Genomic DNA, 19,310 nt, shown 5'->3' with positions numbered 1-19,310 from the left:
CTGTCTTCTCCCCCCGAACACATTAAAAATAATCTTTGTAACTTAAAAGGCAAAATATTATTTTTAGCCTTAAACATAATTAATAGTGTCCGTAATTTCACTAAATCTCCTAATTTTAATAATTTCGATTTTATAAATAATTTATTTGTATGTTCTCTATATTTAACGTTATGAATCATTCGTATAACTTTCTTCTGTAATAAGTTTAGAGGCTTTATAGTATTCTCATGTGTTTCCCCAAACTTCCACACAGTAACTAAAGTATGAGAAAAACAATGAAAAATATAAAATGCGCATTGTTTTGTAGTCTAATAAATCTCTTACATTTTCCAAAATATAAATGTTTTTAACCATCTTCTTTCTAATATACTCAATATGTGATTTCCACGTCAAATTTTCATCTACTATTACACCCAAAAAGCAAAATTGAGTAACTCTTTCAATCAATTCTCCATTAATGGACATAATGACTTCTTCCTCCTTTACACGATTGCCAAATATCATGAATTTCGTTTTTGTCAGATTCAAAGATAATTTATTTACATCAAACCATATTTTTAATCTTAACATCTCAGAAGTCATAATTTCAACCAAATCTTTCAAATTCTCTCCTGAGCAATAAAAATTTGTGTCATCTGCAAATAAAATAGAATTTAAGCTTTTTGATACGTCACAGATATCATTAATATATAAATTAAAAAGTTTAGGTCCCAAAATAGAACCTTGAGGAACGCCACATACAATCTTCAATCTTTCAGAGGTATTGCCGAGATAATGTACATATTGTGACCTATTTTCTAAATAACTCCTTAACCAATTCAATGCCACTCCTCTCACACCATAATTATACAATTTAGAAATCAAAATAGAATATTGTAACGTGTCAAAAGCTTTTTTTAAATCAACGAATACCTCAACTGTGTATTTATTATTATGGGTTGCAAATGAAATATCGTCAATGAAAGTCAACAATGCTAATGCCGTTGATCTATTTTTACGAAATCCAAATTGATTTTCATTTATTAGTTGATTTTTTTCAATAAAACTATCAAGTCTTTGCGCAAAAAGTTTTTCAAGCACTTTTGAAAACTGTGACAAAAGAGACACTGGCCTATAGTTATTAAAACTATGCTTATCACCTGATTTATATAAGGGTATCATTTTTGCCACTTTCATTCGATCAGGAAATACTCCTGATTGTAACGAGAGATTAAAAATATAGCAAAGAGGAATACTTATACAGTCTAAAGTCTTTTTAATTATAACCATGTCTATACCATCACAGTCAGTAGATTTTGTATTTTTAAAGTTTTCTACAATTGCTACTATTTCTTTTATGGTAATATCAGCTAAGAATATAGAATTAACAACTCTACTTTCTCCTTTCCAGACTTCCTCATATTCTGAGTCGTCATTTTTTCTAATTAAATTTGCTAATTTAGGTCCACCATTTACAAAAAAGGAATTGGGCTGAGGTCTGGACACAAGCTATGACCTTAATGTGCTTCTTCTTTAGTCACTACTTTGTTGCGTTGTCAGTATGTTTTGGTTCATTGTCATGCTGTCCACAGTCCATTGCTTCCTGAGGGTGGGAGATCCTCATTCAAGATTTTACTGTACATGGCCCTGTCCATTGGTGCCTCAATGCAGTGACATTGTCTTCTGTCCTTAGCATAACAGCATAGTGTTCCTACCTTTGTGCTTGCCTGTGGGGATGGTGTTCTTTGGGTCATAGTCAGCATCTCTACTCCTCCAAACACAGCAGGTCCAGCACAGTTTTGGTTTCATCTTACCACAGAACTTCGGATAACTTTAATGCAAATTATTTTTTCTGGATTTTCGGTCTCTCAATTCATTAAAATTAAACTACAATAACACTTAAAGACTGTTCATTTCTTTTTAAATTGGCAAACTTATGATTTTAGTTTCCCCCAATGTATATTCTTTCTCAGCACTTCTTGCTGGTTGAAACTGTAGCTCAATATGTGCATATTTGTCTTTTCAAGACCTATTCTACCTACCTACCATTTCGTGACTTGCTGCTCTGGAAGACTTTTAGAATTCCTATTAACTTTAAAATATACAGAAGACAGTTTATGGATGGACGATGGACGGAAGTAAATTGATAAGTTAGCACTTTGCATGTTCATCATCTGTTATATAGTTTATGGTTGTGTTTCTAGATTTCCTCTACTCCATTTTCACCCATGACTGCAGACCTAGGTATGGATCCAAATGCATCATCAAGTTTGCAGATGACACCATGATGATTGGTTTCATCAGTGACAACGATGAGTCTGACTGTGTGGTGTGCTGACAGTAATCTGCTCCTGAATACCAGCAAAACCAAGGAGCTCATTGTGGACTTCAGGAGAGCCTGGTCAAGGAGGCCCATCAGCGCCTCTTTTTCTTGAGGACACTGAAGAAGAACCACCTGTCTGCTGACATACTGGGTAACTTCTACCGCTGTGCAATAGAGAGCATCCTGAACAACTGTGTCATGGTCTGGTATGGGAACTGTGAAAACCGCCCAACGCATCACAGGGACTCCACTTCCTGCCATTCAGGATGTCCACAAGAAGAGATGTCTACACCGGGCATACATCATTCTCAGGGACTCCTCTCATCCTGCCAATAAACTCTTCCAGCTCCTCCCCTCCAGATGTCGCTACAGGACCCTTCAGAGTAAAACCAGCAGGTTTAGGAACAGCTTCTTCCACACAGCTGTCATCGTACTGAACTCAGTCCCTCGCTGAACCTTCTCATCCACACTTACTCAACCCTCCAATACTCCTCCTCCTCCCTATCCCTCCCGATGACCAAGATCATGACTGGCATTCATTCTCAGCATCCACCATATGCTCACACTGGATACTGCTATAGTTTAGGACACTGACATAGAATAGTCTCTGTTATAGTGCGTACACTATTCAGTATTATAGTCTGTTCAGAGCTGCTACTGCTTAAGTAGTGAAAGCTATATTCATAGCACTCGGTGCATCTGTATATATGTAGCACATCTGTTTGCTATACAGATCATCTGTACATATGTATACAATACTACATTTGTCTGTAGTTCATCTGTATATTTGGTCTCTGTATAGCAATATAAACATCTGTATACTTAACTGTATTTTGTTATCCTGTATTTATAGATGTGTAATGACAATAAACTTGACTCTTAATCCTAATATTCGTCTTCAAAAACTTCATCTTACACACTCCAGTCGCTGTCATGTCAATGTTAAGAAGTCACACAGAATAAAGGCATTTCCAACCTTTATTAAAACAGTTCCTATATGTAGTTGGCAATAAAAACAAAACAAAACACAAAAAACCCCACAAACATATTTCCATTTACTCAAATGGCTTTAGCAGTCAAAGGCAGAACGAAAGACTGCTGCAAAGGGTCAGCCACTTGAACACAATGAGGTCCAGAGTTTAACTGTTTGTAGAGATGTGAAGCAAAGGGCTACAACAAAATTAGCCAGGGCTGGATTGCATAGAAAACAAATGACTCATCAGTCACTGAAGTTTAGACAGGCGTAATAGTTCCATAACCTGAACAGCAAAAGAAAGCACAAAGCGGGAGCAGAATGTATATGGAGGGGAATATTTGAACTTTGTCTAATATTTTAAGAAGAGTCGTTTGATTCAAACAATAGATCAGAAGTCTCGATTTAAAAAACCAACAACAACAACAACAACAACAAAACAGTCATTTCAAGTTTCCCTCTTCCATTAACTCATCTCCAGTTTATCAATAAAACATTTAAAAAAAACAATAAAACAAAAGAGTTGAGCTGAGGTATGTTCATCACAGAAGGTCAGGAAATTACCATTTGTTTTAAGAGCTTCATGACCTATCCGGGGCTAAAGAAATTTAATCATCTGTGTCAGTGTTAACAAGGGTTTTTTTATTTTTAATTTTTAAACACACTGAACAAAAGGAAAAACAAAGAAACAAGGCAGCAGCAGATTTTTCAAAACCTATGTGATGTTCTTGTAATGCAAATGTTTTTGAACATGCCATCAAGGAAAATTAGAACAAACATTGATGAGTGGAAGCAAAAATGAAATCTACCCAGAGGAATGTGAGGAATGGCTCAATGAAAAGGGGAAACACGAGGTAGCACAAAGACAACTTTTAGTCAGCTCAGTACAACTCTGCAGCCAACTGAATCCAAAATATTGAGCTGTGGTTCACTGCACTAACATCTCCCACTGCTTACAAATGCAATCATTCAAACATTTGATACTTTTGATACCAGGCACAACTAAACTGTGCCTAAAATTTGAAAGACATCAGCAGCTTTGCTTCTTTGCTCAAACAGCACAACTGCAGTTTCCAGTAAAAATGTGACTTTGCATGCCAAAAGCTCCAAGAACAGAAAAAAAACCCTGCTGAGTCACCATCTCATTTGAAATTAATGGAAAACTTATTTGGGTAAAATTACATTCATGGTTCCCTTTTCTATAATTACCCTTAAATACTGAAGAAGCTAAATTATCAAGGCCCATATACCCTGGATCATGTAGTTGCGTGCAAAATCAAAGATGGTGAAGCAGCTGGTGCAAATTTGAATTTAAAGGTATGACACATGGAGCGGTGATGTGTCACTAAAGTTCAACTTCAATGAGAGATATTCAAAAAAGAAGCCAAAATGTTGTATAGGTGGGTGGTGCCATCTGCAGTAAGAAAGCATGCAGTAGTGACCAGGAGGTGGTGGAGTGTAATGAATAGGTCCCACTTCCCAAATGTGAAGACACACCCTTTTACCTTCAGTTGAGTAGATCTGATTGTCGTGGATTGTGATGGACAAGCACATTGTAGATTAAATGATTAGTTAATTTTGAAAGGACTAGCTTGGACTGAGACCTTGGCCTGCAAGACAGCCTACAAGCAGCTTGGACAGACAGCAAACGGGACCACAACACAAATTCAGGCTTAAAACATCTGGAATTATTACAGTGGCTAACAGGGTTTGCCAGCTATTATTACTTAATTCTAGAATTTAAACCCAAAAGTAAAAAAAGCAGCTGACACTCTTTTCTATCATGTCCTAATATCAGAAAGCTGTCACTTTTTAGACAAAAAGAAAAAAAAAAACCCCAAAACAAAAATTCACACAGACGCTCCACCGGATCAAGTGAAAATTTTCCAGCAGCAGTTTTTATCTTACATCACAGTGTTTTCATTAAATATCTTCAGAGTTCCAGGTTGGCGACCAAAGTGTCACCATCTCAAGTCAAGTGTGAAATGAAAAATGTTGCTGCATCTCTTTTATACGTTCCATCTATTCCCATCATAAAGACGAAACAAATCATTTATCAGTAGCACTGGCAAATGAATTCAATCTAACAAGCAAAAGAATTACGATCCCATTTCACCATCTACATTACAGGAGAAACTGCTCTTTACTTCTTTATCTTCACAGTCTTCAGGTTGAATGAAGGCAGATGCACCAGCTTTGGACAGCAACACACATCTGCAAAGAAGCAGGAGAAATAAGAGTCAGACCAGTGAACCAGCAGACAGAGGCACAAAACCTATATTACAACTACAGCCTGGCAGAGGATAAATTCATTTGCTATAAAGTTTGAAATTTTAAAAAGAAAAAAAAATGACTTGTAATGTCTGGCACATTTTGCCATCAGAATTATGATCTGAATGAACCGTTGTGCCAAACATCACAAGTTCCTTGAGTGTGTGAGAGAGAGAGAAATTACAAAATGTACTTGATTACAAGGGTGGCTAGTTGCAATAACAATCCCTAGGAGCCAAAGGCAGACAGAGATAGATCCAGGAGATCGGGCCATCCACAGCCCAAAAGAGTACCTGAGACCACACATTTTGGCGACAACTGTGTGTCCAACCCAGCAGAAGGACGAGAGTCCCAAAGAACCAATTCTATTCTATTCTATTTTATTTATACAGCGCCAAATCCCAGGCGACTGTTGTTGGGATCGACCAACCAGAGGCAACGGGCAGCTGACCTCACTCAAGGCCTTGTGACATCTGTCTAACACACATTTGTGACTTCAAATATTCTAACCAAGCGTGTCAATCTTAGCTGATAACTTGCCCCCCCCCCCAAAAATAGTAACATGGCAGACAGTGATACAGAATGCACAATCCAGAAACCAATTTGTACCAAACATTACAAGCACTAAGGGTTGTAGAGCCAAAAAGGCTGCATACATTTGATGTGTTATAAATTATAGAACACGCAAACTGCTGTAGATCATTACTACAGGGAGTGCAGAATTATTAGGCAAATGAGTATTTTGTCCACATCATCCTCTTCATGCATGTTGTCTTACTCCAAGCTGTATAGGCTCGAAAGCCTACTACCAATTAAGCATATTAGGTGATGTGCATCTCTGTAATGAGAAGGGGTGTGGTCTAATGACATCAACACCCTATATCAGGTGTGCATAATTATTAGGCAACTTCCTTTCCTTTGGCAAAATGGGTCAAAAGAAGGACTTGACAGGCTCAGAAAAGTCAAAAATAGTGAGATATCTTGCAGAGGGATGCAGCAGTCTTAAAATTGCAAAGCTTCTGAAGCGTGATCATCGAACAATCAAGCGTTTCATTCAAAATAGTCAACAGGGTCGCAAGAAGCGTGTGGAAAAACCAAGGCGCAAAATAACTGCCCATGAACTGAGGAAAGTCAAGCGTGCAGCTGCCAAGATGCCACTTGCCACCAGTTTGGCCATATTTCAGAGCTGCAGCATCACTGGAGTGCCCAAAAGCACAAGGTGTGCAATACTCAGAGACATGGCCAAGGTAAGAAAGGCTGAAAGACGACCACCACTGAACAAGACACACAAGCTGAAACGTCAAGACTGGGCCAAGAAATATCTCAAGACTGATTTTTCTAAGGTTTTATGGACTGATGAAATGAGAGTGAGTCTTGATGGGCCAGATGGATGGGCCCGTGGCTGGATTGGTAAAGGGCAGAGAGCTCCAGTCCCACTCAGACGCCAGCAAGGTGGAGGTGGAGTACTGGTTTGGGCTGGTATCATCAAAGATGAGCTTGTGGGGCCTTTTCGGGTTGAGGATGGAGTCAAGCTCAACTCCCAGTCCTACTGCCAGTTTCTGGAAGACACCTTCTTCAAGCAGTGGTACAGGAAGAAGTCTGCATCCTTCAAGAAAACATGATTTTCATGCAGGACAATGCTCCATCACACGCGTCCAAGTACTCCACAGCGTGGCTGGCAAGAAAGGGTATAAAAGAAGAAAAACTAATGACATGGCCTCCTTGTTCACCTGATCTGAACCCCATTGAGAACCTGTGGTCCATCATCAAATGTGAGATTTACAAGGAGGGAAAACAGTACACCTCTCTGAACAGTGTCTGGGAGGCTGTGGTTGCTGCTGCACACTAATGTTGATGGTGAACAGATCAAAACACTGACAGAATCCATGGATGGCAGGCTTTTGAGTGTCCTTGCAAAGAAAGGTGGCTATATTGGTCGCTGATTTGTTTTTGTTTTGTTTTTGAATGTCAGAAATGTATATTTGTGAATGTGGAGATGTTATATTGGTTTCACTGGTAAAATAAATAATTGAAATGGGTATATATTTGTTTTTGTTAAGTTGCCTAATAATTATGCACAGTAATAGTCACCTGCACACACAGATATCCCCCTAAAATAGCTAAAACTAAAAACAAACTAAAAATTACTTCCAAAAACATTCAGCTTTGATGTTAATGAGTTTTTTGGGTTCATTGAGAACATGGTTGTTGTTCAATAATAAAATTATTCCTCAAAAATACAACTTGCCTAATAATTCTGCACTCCCTGTAAGTGTGGCTACTGAAGAACTCAAAGTGAGCTGTGGCCATCAGGGGGTACTCTCTTATTTTTGGAATTAAAAGACCAAATTGCACACCGCTTCTCTCCTGACACATTTCTGCTTGGTAGCGGCACATCTGCCATTAAAAATACTAACACATTTAAAAAGTGTTTTCCTTGTCCCCTAGAGTATTTCAGATCGGTGCCAGGTGTTGTTCAGATTCAGAAAAACATGTATGGCACAGAGACAGATGGACAGACCTCAGTGACATCCATTCTACAAGGCTGATCTATGTGCACTGCTGACGGTGGATCAAGGAGACCAGCGCTTATGCTGCAGGCCCGGATGTACTGTCTACATTGGCTGTCTCTCACCCTTTACCCACCTCTGTTGCTTGTCATGTGTTTCTTTGGTGTATTAAGAGTTTTTTTTTTTTTTTTCCATGTGCTATGTGCAGAGGTGTTTTTTTCTGTTCTCAAACTGATCTCCCTGTTGGAGCTCAGTCTGGATGCACAACAGTCTGGAGCTCATGTTGTGCATTTTCCATTGTTATATCTCTCTGACCTGTCTTCCCCATGTGATGTTTGTGTAATGTATGTATGGTCAGAAGGGTAAGATGGCGCTGGCAAAGGTCGGAAGCCTTAGCCTAATTTCCTTCGGGGTCAACCTTCAGGATCAATAAAGTTTTATTGAATTGAATTGAGTATGTGAAAAGAGCAGCAGAGATGTGCTCAGTCAGTACCTGTTGCAGCAAATAGCTCCCAAATTTATTACAGCAATGCCCACTTCAGACTGCACACACACTAAGCAATTTCACACATTTGCTTTCAGCAGATGGACACAGAATGTAAACTGAATTACACAGAAATATCTTCAAGGGCAAAGTCAGCAGGATGTCAAATGAGTGAATATCAGTACTGTAATCTACAAGAACAGTGAGTAAGCTGACTCCAGAGTCAAGACAAAACAAATGTTTCACTTAGCAGATCTGAGGGGTATATCATAAAAGAATCCATCACAGCCAGACCAACCCTAAATAGCTGTCAGAGACGACAATGTAACATTATAGTGGTCACATAAAGGAATCTGTGAAAACCGGGTTTATGTGATCGGCTCACAAAAACCTTGCATCCCCGGTCATACTCACACATTAAAAATATCTGGCAGCATGGCAGACTGCACAGATGTGTTCATGGTACAGCTGAGAGGATCCAAAAACACTGCTGAATTCTGCAGCACAAACAAGCCCTTTGTTAAATGTGACCTCAACCATTATGCCTTTCCCTGCAGACTGCACCCAGTTATGCAGTCATGCATTTCCACTTGTACTGTTACGTAAGTGACTTAGATAGCTTTAACAGGGATTTAGAGCTTCATCCTGCAATCTGAATACGCATTGATAGTGAGTGCTGACTTGTCGCTTTATGCAACATGAGAATCTGACAGACTCTTGTGGTCCCCCCCTTTGCCACATCACTGCAACATACTATATTATTCAGAACAGGTTTATTGTATACTGAAAACGCTCATCACACAGGACTACCTTTTGGAGGATGATGTGATGGAGAGCTTACCTTTACATGAATATTTGATGATTTTTAGGTCATTGTGAACTGTAGCTAAGCCAAAGAGAGTTAACTAGGATGTCAGCAGAACCAATACCATCTCTCTCTCTCGTACCTCAGTACATGCTGAGGCTGCAATTCTTCCAGACCTATTGGGTCAGCATACCTCTACAAGTCTTCTTGTCCCTCCTTCCTTGCTGAAGAACAAGGACACCATTATGCACATAAAAATGCAAAAATACTGGCAGCCTTTACCCTTCCTTTCTTTCTTCTTGTTGTTTTTACATCAGTAGGAGGCAAAATAACTGACAGTATTGTGTCTTCTGGATGTTGGAGATTTGGTGTGTATTCATGTGTTTTTGTGCATGTGTATCTGCGTGTTTGATTCTAGTGAATCAGTATGTGTGTTAGCCTTGAAAGGAGCATGTGGTGACTGAAATGAAGAAAAACAAGCATATACGCATTCTCTGATGTTTGTCCTGTGCTATGATGCAAAATTTTGCACTGCAGAAAAAAAAAAAAAAAAAAAAATCTGTTCTCGTGACTTTACTTGTATGAATATTAATTATTAAACTGTAAACGAGTCAACCCATTTGAACTCATGACAGTCGTGCTCAGCATGGAAAACGTGCAGGGAGCTGAGTGGGGGATGGCTGAAACAATGAATGCGGGGGTGGTGGGAGTCCTCACAACACTTAGAGGAAGAAAGCAGAGCAAGAGACCGGAGGTCAGCTGGATTTGTAGTGCCCCCACCCCCCAGTGTCACATTATGCAATGGCAAACACAAGCATAGTGTGTTGTACAGTCACACAGTCAAGGCATACGACGCTCACCCATCATGTGCACTGACCATGTTCAATAAGGGAATGTATGCTCTCTTTATAACCAGCCATCTGTGGCTCAGAGGTCAAAGGGTAACTGGGGCTTTGGTTACTCAACCAGTGGTCTTGGTTAGCACCACCACAACGCACACAGGCATTTATACATGTGAGAACAAATATCCAGAGTCCAGTCACTAAATAAAGTATGTAGGCACTACACAAACAAATGCTCTGCCCACTATTACAAATAAATTAATTCTGTATAATAGGTCCCATTAGCTCACACCTGAAATGTAATTTGAGGCAAATAACGTACAGGAACCAGAATACAGATTGGAACAGAAATGAGAATTCTCATATGAATAATATAGATTGTTATTAAAGCACAGGTAGGCAGCAATAGACGATTCAAAGATGTTTCTCAGAAGACGATCCAATTTTCTCTTTAATTTGAAAGCAGGGCAGAGCCAATATTAAAAGAAATACAGCAGTGGTCCTTGAGGTGCTTGGCTACAAGATGAACAGCCAAAAGCAGTAGTACCCTACATGGAGGAGGAGACTACCGGTAGATAAGCTCAAGGCAGCACGTGGGGAAGGTAGCCAACCAGTGGCGGTCCTAGCCTGTTTGGCGCCCTGGGCAAACACTCCCTCTGGCGCCTGGGATTAATAAAGTATTGTGATTGTTTCAGGATGACCTGCCATTATCCAATGACACATCTGCTTACCTGTATCTTTTGCTCGTTTCTCCTCCTCCTTTTTTTCTAAACTGAGCACCTGATGGCTTTGAACCTTTCTTGTCCATCTTCCATTGGTTTTAATGTTGCACTCCAGTATGAACACCCATCCCCCAACCCGAGAATCACCACAACATAACCTAATAGACCTACACCTTGGTTCACAGATTCGCTTTGTCTAGGGTTTATTTCTGGGATTTCGCCCAACCCAGGATTCAAATCATGAATACATAATGGGCTTGGATTTACAACATTATGAATGAAATGTGCTCTATTTGGAAGCAGCCCCCCTCCCCTTTCGACGGGTTGTGTGTGAGACTATAAATCATCAAACTATAAAATATACATTTAAATTGTTATTGATCCCTTTACCCCGAGTCCTAAAGTGTATATTTATTGTCTTACTCTTCTTATATTTATTGTTTGTTTACTTGCACTGCTGTAACTGGAGCCTCGTCGTCTCGTCTCTCTATATACTGGACTGTATGTAGCGGAGATGCCAATAAAGTTTACTTTGACTTCAGCAGCGAGCAGGCGCACAGTGCAAATTATAAGTCTGTATCATAATGTCTGGTGTTTTCGTGTTTGTTGTTTTGTTTTTATTTTGTTTTATTTTGCGAGTTGGTTATTAGATGCTGCTCCAGCCAGCCAGAGAATTCCCCGCCGCCCCGCCCTCTCCTCCCTGTGTCGCAAGCAGCAGGCGCACCTCGCAAACGGAGGGCGCCCTTACTCCCAGCAAATGGGCGCTAGAGAACCGATCGGTGCCTATGCCATCCCCAGTATGCGCTGGCATGACGTATGCAGCATGAGTATGAGCAATGGTTTTTTAAAATTTTTTTTGCCGATGCCCGTGATGCCGCCCCTCACCACGATGCCGCCCCGGGCAACCGCCCGTGTCGCCCGTATCAAAAACCGCTATTGTAGCCAACTATTGGTGCTGTAGAAGTGTGATGAAGAAAGGGATGCCTAAGAAGAACAGCAAACTGTCCATACTGGAGTCTTTGAAAACTGCAAAGCAAAGAGATATAGGAACAGAAGCCAGGAGAATAAACCAGCCGTTCTCCACTGAACCATCCAAGGTGTACTCTTAGTGGCAAGGGAAGAATATGAGAACAGCCCCACCAAGGCTGGAGACAGAGCAATCCTTGAGAAGGGAAACAGTGCACTGTATATTAGGCCAGTAAAGTATGGAATCCACACACAAATATGAACCAATCTGACAACATGTAAAACTCTTTTACAAATGCATACATCAAGGAAATGATCAGATTCATGAGTTGAACTTCATTAATTTTGCGTACATGATCAGTGTTAATTCAGGTTTGGATGTATGCATTAGTAAAACAGTTTTACATGTGGTCAGATTGCTTCATATCTGTGTGTGGATTGAAGCACGTGCGTTAGTCCTTAAGCGTTACACATAAATCACCGAACATTTGTAAAGCTCAGTTTACCCTTGTAGATAATATCGTACGTATTTGCAACCTTTTTGAGGCAAATTTGTCTCCATAGTTTACTGACCTGATATGCAACGCACGGCTTCCCCAAACACACTTTACTTGGACCGTTTTCCTGAATACATATGGCAACTTATTATTGACACCATGAGTTTACTAGTGGATGATCCACCTCAGTCAACTGAAAAGTGCTAACTAGCTACCTTTGATGCTACTCTATTTTTACCATAGACCAAGCTGGAAATGCCAACCTGAAGGCCACCAGATGTCAAGAGTTTGTGGGCGTTTATGCGATCAGTTGTTCATTTGGAGTCATACTGAACAGTCTATGTTTATTTTTTCTGCTGCCTATGGTTTTTACTCTATGTTGGCTAGCTGGCTAGGTTGCTGTTGCACTGGTGTTTTATATCATTCAGCTACTTCACCAAAATCATATCATTCTATAGAATGAAAGCTCTCAGTCTTCACCTTTGTGGACTGCAGCTCTTGTTCTGCTCTGGAGATCCACAGTGAGCTGGAGGGTCACTCTTAAGCTGTGCATACACTATGCGATTTTTTCAGTCGCGTTATTCAGCTCCTGCTCAAACTGTATGACTGAATCACAGGGGTTAGAAGTTTGTAGCTCATGATGCATGTTCTCACACTATATGCCCGATGTGCTGATGTGACCTGAGTGCTCACAGTGTGCGTCCATACACAACACGTGGTGTTCTTGTTTCCGGAAATGTAAGAAGAACCCGGAAGTGGGGAGACGACAATCTGTGTCCAGATCCCACACTGCACTGCCATGCTGCTCCGTCTTTTTCACTTCTATTTCTGTTTGTGCATGTGCAACGTGAGAGGTTGCGTTAAATCAGCTTCATGACCAGGATTTCAAACAGGTTTGATTTTCTTGTGACCATACGATTGCTGATCGGGAGCTGGTCATGAGGTGTTAATCACCTTATTACCCCATGTATACTACACGATGCACGACACACAGGTGAAAAATAGTCTCAAAATGGGCCAAAAATCACACAGTGTATGCCCGGCTTTACAGAAGCTGCAGCAGGTGGAAGACTGGTTCATGTGCTGAGCAATTACCACTGGGGTGAGCTGCAGTTCAAGACTGGAAGGTTCTATTCATTTACAGGATAAGAGACTTACTGGAGATCGGCTGATGATATTTCCCACTTTTTTGTCAGAAGGTACTTGGTGAATAAAAAAAAAAAATTCAGTAGTAATATTGACTAAATAATATTTAGTAATAAGTTTAAGAAATAATTAGGTAGCCCAAGGCCTTCCTATCTTGTACTTTCCCCTGGCAGCTGGTTCCTTTGCTAGTTTTCTATTTTCTTGGTCCTCAACATCAAATAAAAACCTGTGTAGTCAACACTAAGCATATTTGATGTCAAACCACAATAATATCTTGATTTCATATGAAGTAGTATTGTATAGCATTGGCAATGATTTAGAGAAATTCCTCAAACTATCTCAGTCTAAAGGGTGATCTGAAGTTACTTCATATGATACTAGTACATTACAGAGCAGGCTGAACAGTTCAGATAGCAGTAATGTACAATGAGTTTTGATCTTTTTCTTTTCAATTCACTTTGACTCAGCAGAGGGAGCAAATCTGGAAAAGGGATGCTGTCAGCTAAACCTGAAGACCAATACAAACAGTACTAGCAGACAAACAAAAGGCAGAATAACCGTCAGCAAAACAGAATGCTGGAGGGTGATTAAAATGAGACATGTACCTGTAGAACAGTATGGCTGAGGGTCATGTAGTACACATAACTTGGTCCATTCTGGCTTGCAGCTCAAAAGCATCCGGTCGGTCCTGAGGGTTGACAGCGAGCATGTCCTGAAGCAGCTTTTTCACTCCATCTGACATACATGACCTGCGTTTCTGTGGGATGCTCAGTACCATCTTTGGATTTTCTAGAAGTGCCTCACCAACAGGCATAATGTCACCTCCCTGTCGCACATAGGTACCCAATAGCTCCCGCTTAGACTCAGAATCAATAAAAGTAATTCTCTCCAGCATGGCCCACATGATGATGCCCAGGGCAAATATGTCAGCCTTGGCTGTGTAGTGGCCCTCCCACACCTCAGGAGCCATATAGAAGTCTGAGCCACAAGCAGACGACAACCAAAACTTGTTGAGGTTGACGTTTTTGTTCTTGTCTTCACAGTCTTTTCCCTCACTGGTGTTTCCTAAACCAGCGCAAACTTTACTCAAGCCAAAGTCTGCCACCTTCAGAACTGGAGTCCCTGATTTCTCTGAAATTAGGATGTTGTCAGGTTTGAGATCTCGATGAACAATACTGTTTTCGTGCAGGAAAGCAACAGCACTTGTTAGTTGGAGCATAAAGCTGCTGTTTGTTCGTGGGTTGGGTCGCCGAGATAAGATGAACTGGTTGAGGTCTCCTCCTTCGCAGAACTCCATGACGAACCACAGGTAACAAGGCTCCTCTGGGGGGCTAAGCACTCTCTCACCTGTAACAACGAGACACTTATCAGACAGACAGTAAAAACAGAAATGATAAAAAAAAAAAAAAAAAAAAAGAGACAAATGTAGAATGACACAGTTTATCAAAGTGATGTCTATGTGGTATGACAAAGTGCCTTAGACATGCATTCATTTTAATGGCCAGCAGGCATCTCGATGTGCAAAAAGACTTGCAGTTCTACAGATGTACACGTTATAGTCATCGAGTAATTTAATGAGTATTCCATCAATTACTCAAGTAATCGGATGAGAAATACTCCAGTCACTCGATGAATCATTGCAGCCCCATTCAAATTATATATGACCATTTAACATGATTTTCCTTACCTCCCTCTCATTTTGCCCCTCCACCTCCACAGCTTTCCTCCACTTCACCTCAAAACTCATCTCCTAAATTGAAATCAGGGCTCTAACACAGTATGTGCATAAACATCCTTATTTATTCACGACATTGTGCTAAAACTCAGTTTCCCTCTGACAAACAGTTTGATTACATTTTTGATTAGAGATTGCAGTTGGCTGAAAATGTAATCTACTGATATCTAGCAGTCATATTTTACACACTGTACACAATCTACAAAAGGTCTATATACAGGGCTGGACTGGTAAGCTAGTATACTGGGTAATTTTCTGGTCGGCTGAAGGGTCAAAAAATATATTTTTATTTTCCTTTGTCAATATAATTATACAGGCTACAGCACTGACAGCAGCCCATTCATTCATTTTCATTATTGACACTGGATTGCAGAAATAGATGCAGCAAAATGTGTCAGATTTACTGACATGTTGGGGCTGCTGCACCATCAACAGTAGCACCTGCAACAACTAGTAACAAGGCCTCACAAATACAGGAGGCTGCTATTGCTAGCAGTTGCTGTGGAGAGGTTAGACAGCAGTCCCAGCAAGAGTTAGAAAGACAAAAAGTAAGGTCTAACAATTACGGAGGCACATAATTAGGAAGTGAGAGATTCAAGGATTCAAATGAACCTTGACTCACTGACAATAGATAAAATGTAACTTTGCTTTGAAGAACTGTACAAATGTGCACATTTAACTGGACCACCTGCGCTGGTTAGACCGATCATGGTGGCCACCTGGACCAAACATGCCAGGGCTGATTTTTTTGTCTCAGTCCTGACTGTATATGATCCCAATCCCAGTTTCAAGACATTTTAAAGTTAACATGATGCTCATTTTGTAAGTTATGGTCCTCGTAAGTGTCCAGATGTATGATAAACAGGGTATGCTGTACTGACAAATTGCTACATTATTTGTACTCTTTTTTTTTCTTTTTTTTTTTTAGCGGTTGTGTATTATTGGTCCTACACCGAGTCTATGGCTACATTCACACTGCTCAATTCCGATTTTTTGATCAAATCCGATTTTTTTTGTCTGCTTGTTCACACTACAAATAAAATGTGACAGCAAACGCGCTCTAGTGTGAACCCTCAAAGGGGCCCGCATGGGCAAAAGAAGGCGTCACACACAACGCGCTCTGTTTAGACCCAGACCAAACAGTATTATTCGGACTTTACGTTTCCCAATTTTGCTTTAAGTTATAAAGTTATTTTGTTATTTACATATGGCCTAATAATGATCCTTATTGCTGTTTTAGAGAGGAGCGGTGCTTCAAAGGATAGTTGCAGATTTCTGTCAGAATCTGCAGATTATACAGTACAAATAAAAGTGTTCACGATGTCTTCTCCGGCGCTGATAATTGGCGTCTGTCTTGTGTCAGTGACGTAAAAGACGGATTTAATGCGACATAACCGTTCAAACAGCAGTCGCTTTCTAAAACATCAGATATGTATCGGATTCAGTACCACATACTAAAGTGACCCAGGTCAGATTTGAAAATATCGGATTTGTGCCGTTCACACTGTCATACCATGATCAGATATGGGTCACACAAGGTCAAAAATGTCGGATTTGATGCGCTTTCGCCTGCAATGTGAACACATGTCTTAAGGAAAACCTACTTTTAGCTGCTTCCCTTGTCACGTAGTTTGATTTGCCAGAGTTTATGCCTGCTGTCCTTCCTGACGCAACCCCAAAGGGGATTTGTGTCTGTGCCTGAAATTAAACCTTTCACTTACCAAGCAAATGTGTTACCAGTACACTGTGGAGATATGTTATGTCACTAAGAATTAGTGTCAAAAAGGTGTTGAACAACCAGTCTATAGCTTATGTTTTCTTGTAGAAAAACAAAAGTAAAATTTTATAAATACTTTGTAAAGACATAACACAGAGTTTTTAATCCAAACTGCCCACATCTTCTTTGATCTTCTTGAGGCAATCGTCTTTGATGGGTTTTTTGTACTTATCCAGTTTCGTAATGCTTTGTCATGTATTATATTTCGTGTTACACAAGTAAATGGTGAGACATATCTGCCCCCCCTTATGAAAGAAGAACACAGATGAGGTGGATTTTATATCCAAAGCCACTTCTACTGAGAAAACCTACCAATCAATGACTGGTGGGCCTGAGATAAACTACTCTGTCCTAAGATAACATTGTCACTGAGCGTTTAAAGAAAGCATCGCCAGGGAGGTGATGCCACCGAGACAGGCTAAACCAATAAAGCAAAAACTGTAAGTATAAACTTGTCTTAAGTGCCGGGATTGTGAGTGGAATGTGAAAATTACCTCTAACACAAGCAACGCAACAGACTCCATTTTAGTGTGTCAAAATCTACCCATCCCCCAGCGAGTCTGTGTCATGGCGACAAAAACAACTGTGCTATAATGACAAAGCTAGCCCTTCAAATTAACCTTTACAAGCATAAGAGCCTTATTATGGATCATTAAAAGCTGGCTACAGGCCAGCACAAGGCACGAATTACAAAAAGTAAAACCAGCAAGATTAAACAGCCTCCTCTGGGTAAAAATCAGGTCACCAGTGATCCAAATTGTGACCAAGCCAGAACTGAAACTGATAACTAATGAACGCCAATGATTAGTAATTGAAGCAAAATAAGACAAAACCGTGGCACAAGCAGCAAATCCGTATCTAAATCTGACGCAGTACCCCGTCCTTAAAATGTAAAGTCAAAAGTACACTGAATAATCCTCTTATTTTGGTTACATTAACCTAAAAGCAAAACATATTTCTACACAACACAACTATCTAATACCTATTGGATGCCATTTTACTTCGGCACTAATTGTGAACACAGCTTTTACCCAATTTATCTAATCTCAGCTCAAGTTACTCAGCTCAAACAGGTAAAGCTGTAGGGCTAAGCGAGAGCGACCCCCACCTTTTAATGACGTCTCCACCAGGCGCAGGTACTGCTTGGACAGTTTGTTACCATGACTCATTTTCTGTGCCATACCGTTCCTCTGCAGCACACACTCCTCTAGATGAACAACATTTTGATGCCTTTTTTCTAGACTTGCTAGCGCCCAGAACTCCTGCAGGGCGAGCTCCACGTTTTCCGGCGCGTCGCACCGCAGTTTCTTTACAGCAACTTTAGCACCCGACCTCCGGGCCAGAGCTTCGTACACCACGCCGTACGTTCCCCTTCCCACCTCCCGCAGCAGACTATAGCGGGGCGCCATGATCTTCTGCTCCAGGCCGTCCTGCTTGAAGAGGCTGGTGTCCTCCTCCATGTCATGGTCCTCTTCCGTGTTTCCCACGTTCAGACACCGAAGCACGCTGGACTCGTCAACTCGCGCTTCGGTGGTTTGTCTGCTGCACGCTCGCGCACTCCTGGTACGTCTCCGCCAGTTATCCCCACCGACGGTATCCGCGCGACAATCGCTCATCCTTTCAACAAAAACGGTCACATTTTTTCCGGCAACAGCGCCCGTGTGTCTCGTCACCTTTCTACAGAGAACACAGGAAACTTTCGCAGCAATGTGGCCAAGGGGACGATATCGCACGAAACACAAACAGGAAGAAACGACAGTGAGAAAAACTAAGCATTTCCGGCAAAGGCCTTCACAATAAAACGTAAGGCCTGCGTTACATAACAGTCTGTCCCTCGCGCTCCACAAAAATACACACTTCCTTTTTTCCCGCTGCTTCCGTGAGAATTTTACTATTGGTGTTGTAGCTTCAAAACTTAATGTCACAGTCAACGTGGCAAAAAGTGACTGGCCATGCAAATACTTAAATTGTATTAAATTATGAATTATGCATGTAGTAAATATTTAATTTGCTAATATTAATAGAAATTTTAATTTCTGTTTAAACATCTGTTTAACATTTACATTGATTGTTTAAATTTGCTTGGCTTCTAATCCTCCCGCATGATTTCAATAGGTAGTTTCGTGGGCGTATCCCTCACTGAAGGCATACTTCCATCCCCTTCCATGACCTGGATAAAAATGTCACCCTCAAGGAAAAGTGGGTGGGAGAGTTGATCACAGCTGTCTTGAAATTGCACTGTAGTACGGGGCAAATGAAACTTTACGAAACATTGAAATG

The 19,310-nt window shown here is 40.6% G+C and overlaps 1 protein-coding gene across 1 annotated transcript; it reads right to left on the bottom strand.

Moving 5' to 3' along the window:
- Positions 1 to 3,262: 3,262 nt before the first annotated feature.
- Positions 3,263 to 19,219, bottom strand: LOC116316751 (serine/threonine-protein kinase 35-like). The gene is made up of 3 exons (XM_031735373.2): positions 18,139 to 19,219; positions 14,124 to 14,865; positions 3,263 to 5,489 (listed from the first exon to the last, which is right to left on the bottom strand). Exons 1-2 carry the CDS (start codon positions 18,644 to 18,646, stop codon positions 14,147 to 14,149), a joined length of 1,227 nt encoding a protein of 408 aa, XP_031591233.1. The 5' UTR covers positions 18,647 to 19,219; the 3' UTR covers positions 3,263 to 5,489; positions 14,124 to 14,146.
- Positions 19,220 to 19,310: the final 91 nt, after the last annotated feature.

The sequence above is a fragment of the Oreochromis aureus genome, linkage group 5, assembly GCF_013358895.1.
Source record: "Oreochromis aureus strain Israel breed Guangdong linkage group 5, ZZ_aureus, whole genome shotgun sequence".
In the NCBI taxonomy this organism is placed as follows: domain Eukaryota; kingdom Metazoa; phylum Chordata; class Actinopteri; order Cichliformes; family Cichlidae; genus Oreochromis; species Oreochromis aureus.
Note: the sequence above shows the minus strand (reverse complement) of the source record. Positions and strands in the feature narration are given on the sequence as shown.

Coding starts and splice junctions, on each gene's coding strand:
- LOC116316751 (XM_031735373.2), bottom strand. CDS start 18,646: ATGAGCGATTGTCGCGCGGATACCGTCGGTGGGGATAACTGGCGGAGA. Junction 14,866..18,138: donor GGTGGAGACGTCATTAAAAG/GTGGGGGTCGCT, acceptor TCGTTGTTACAG/GTGAGAGAGTGCTTAGCCCC.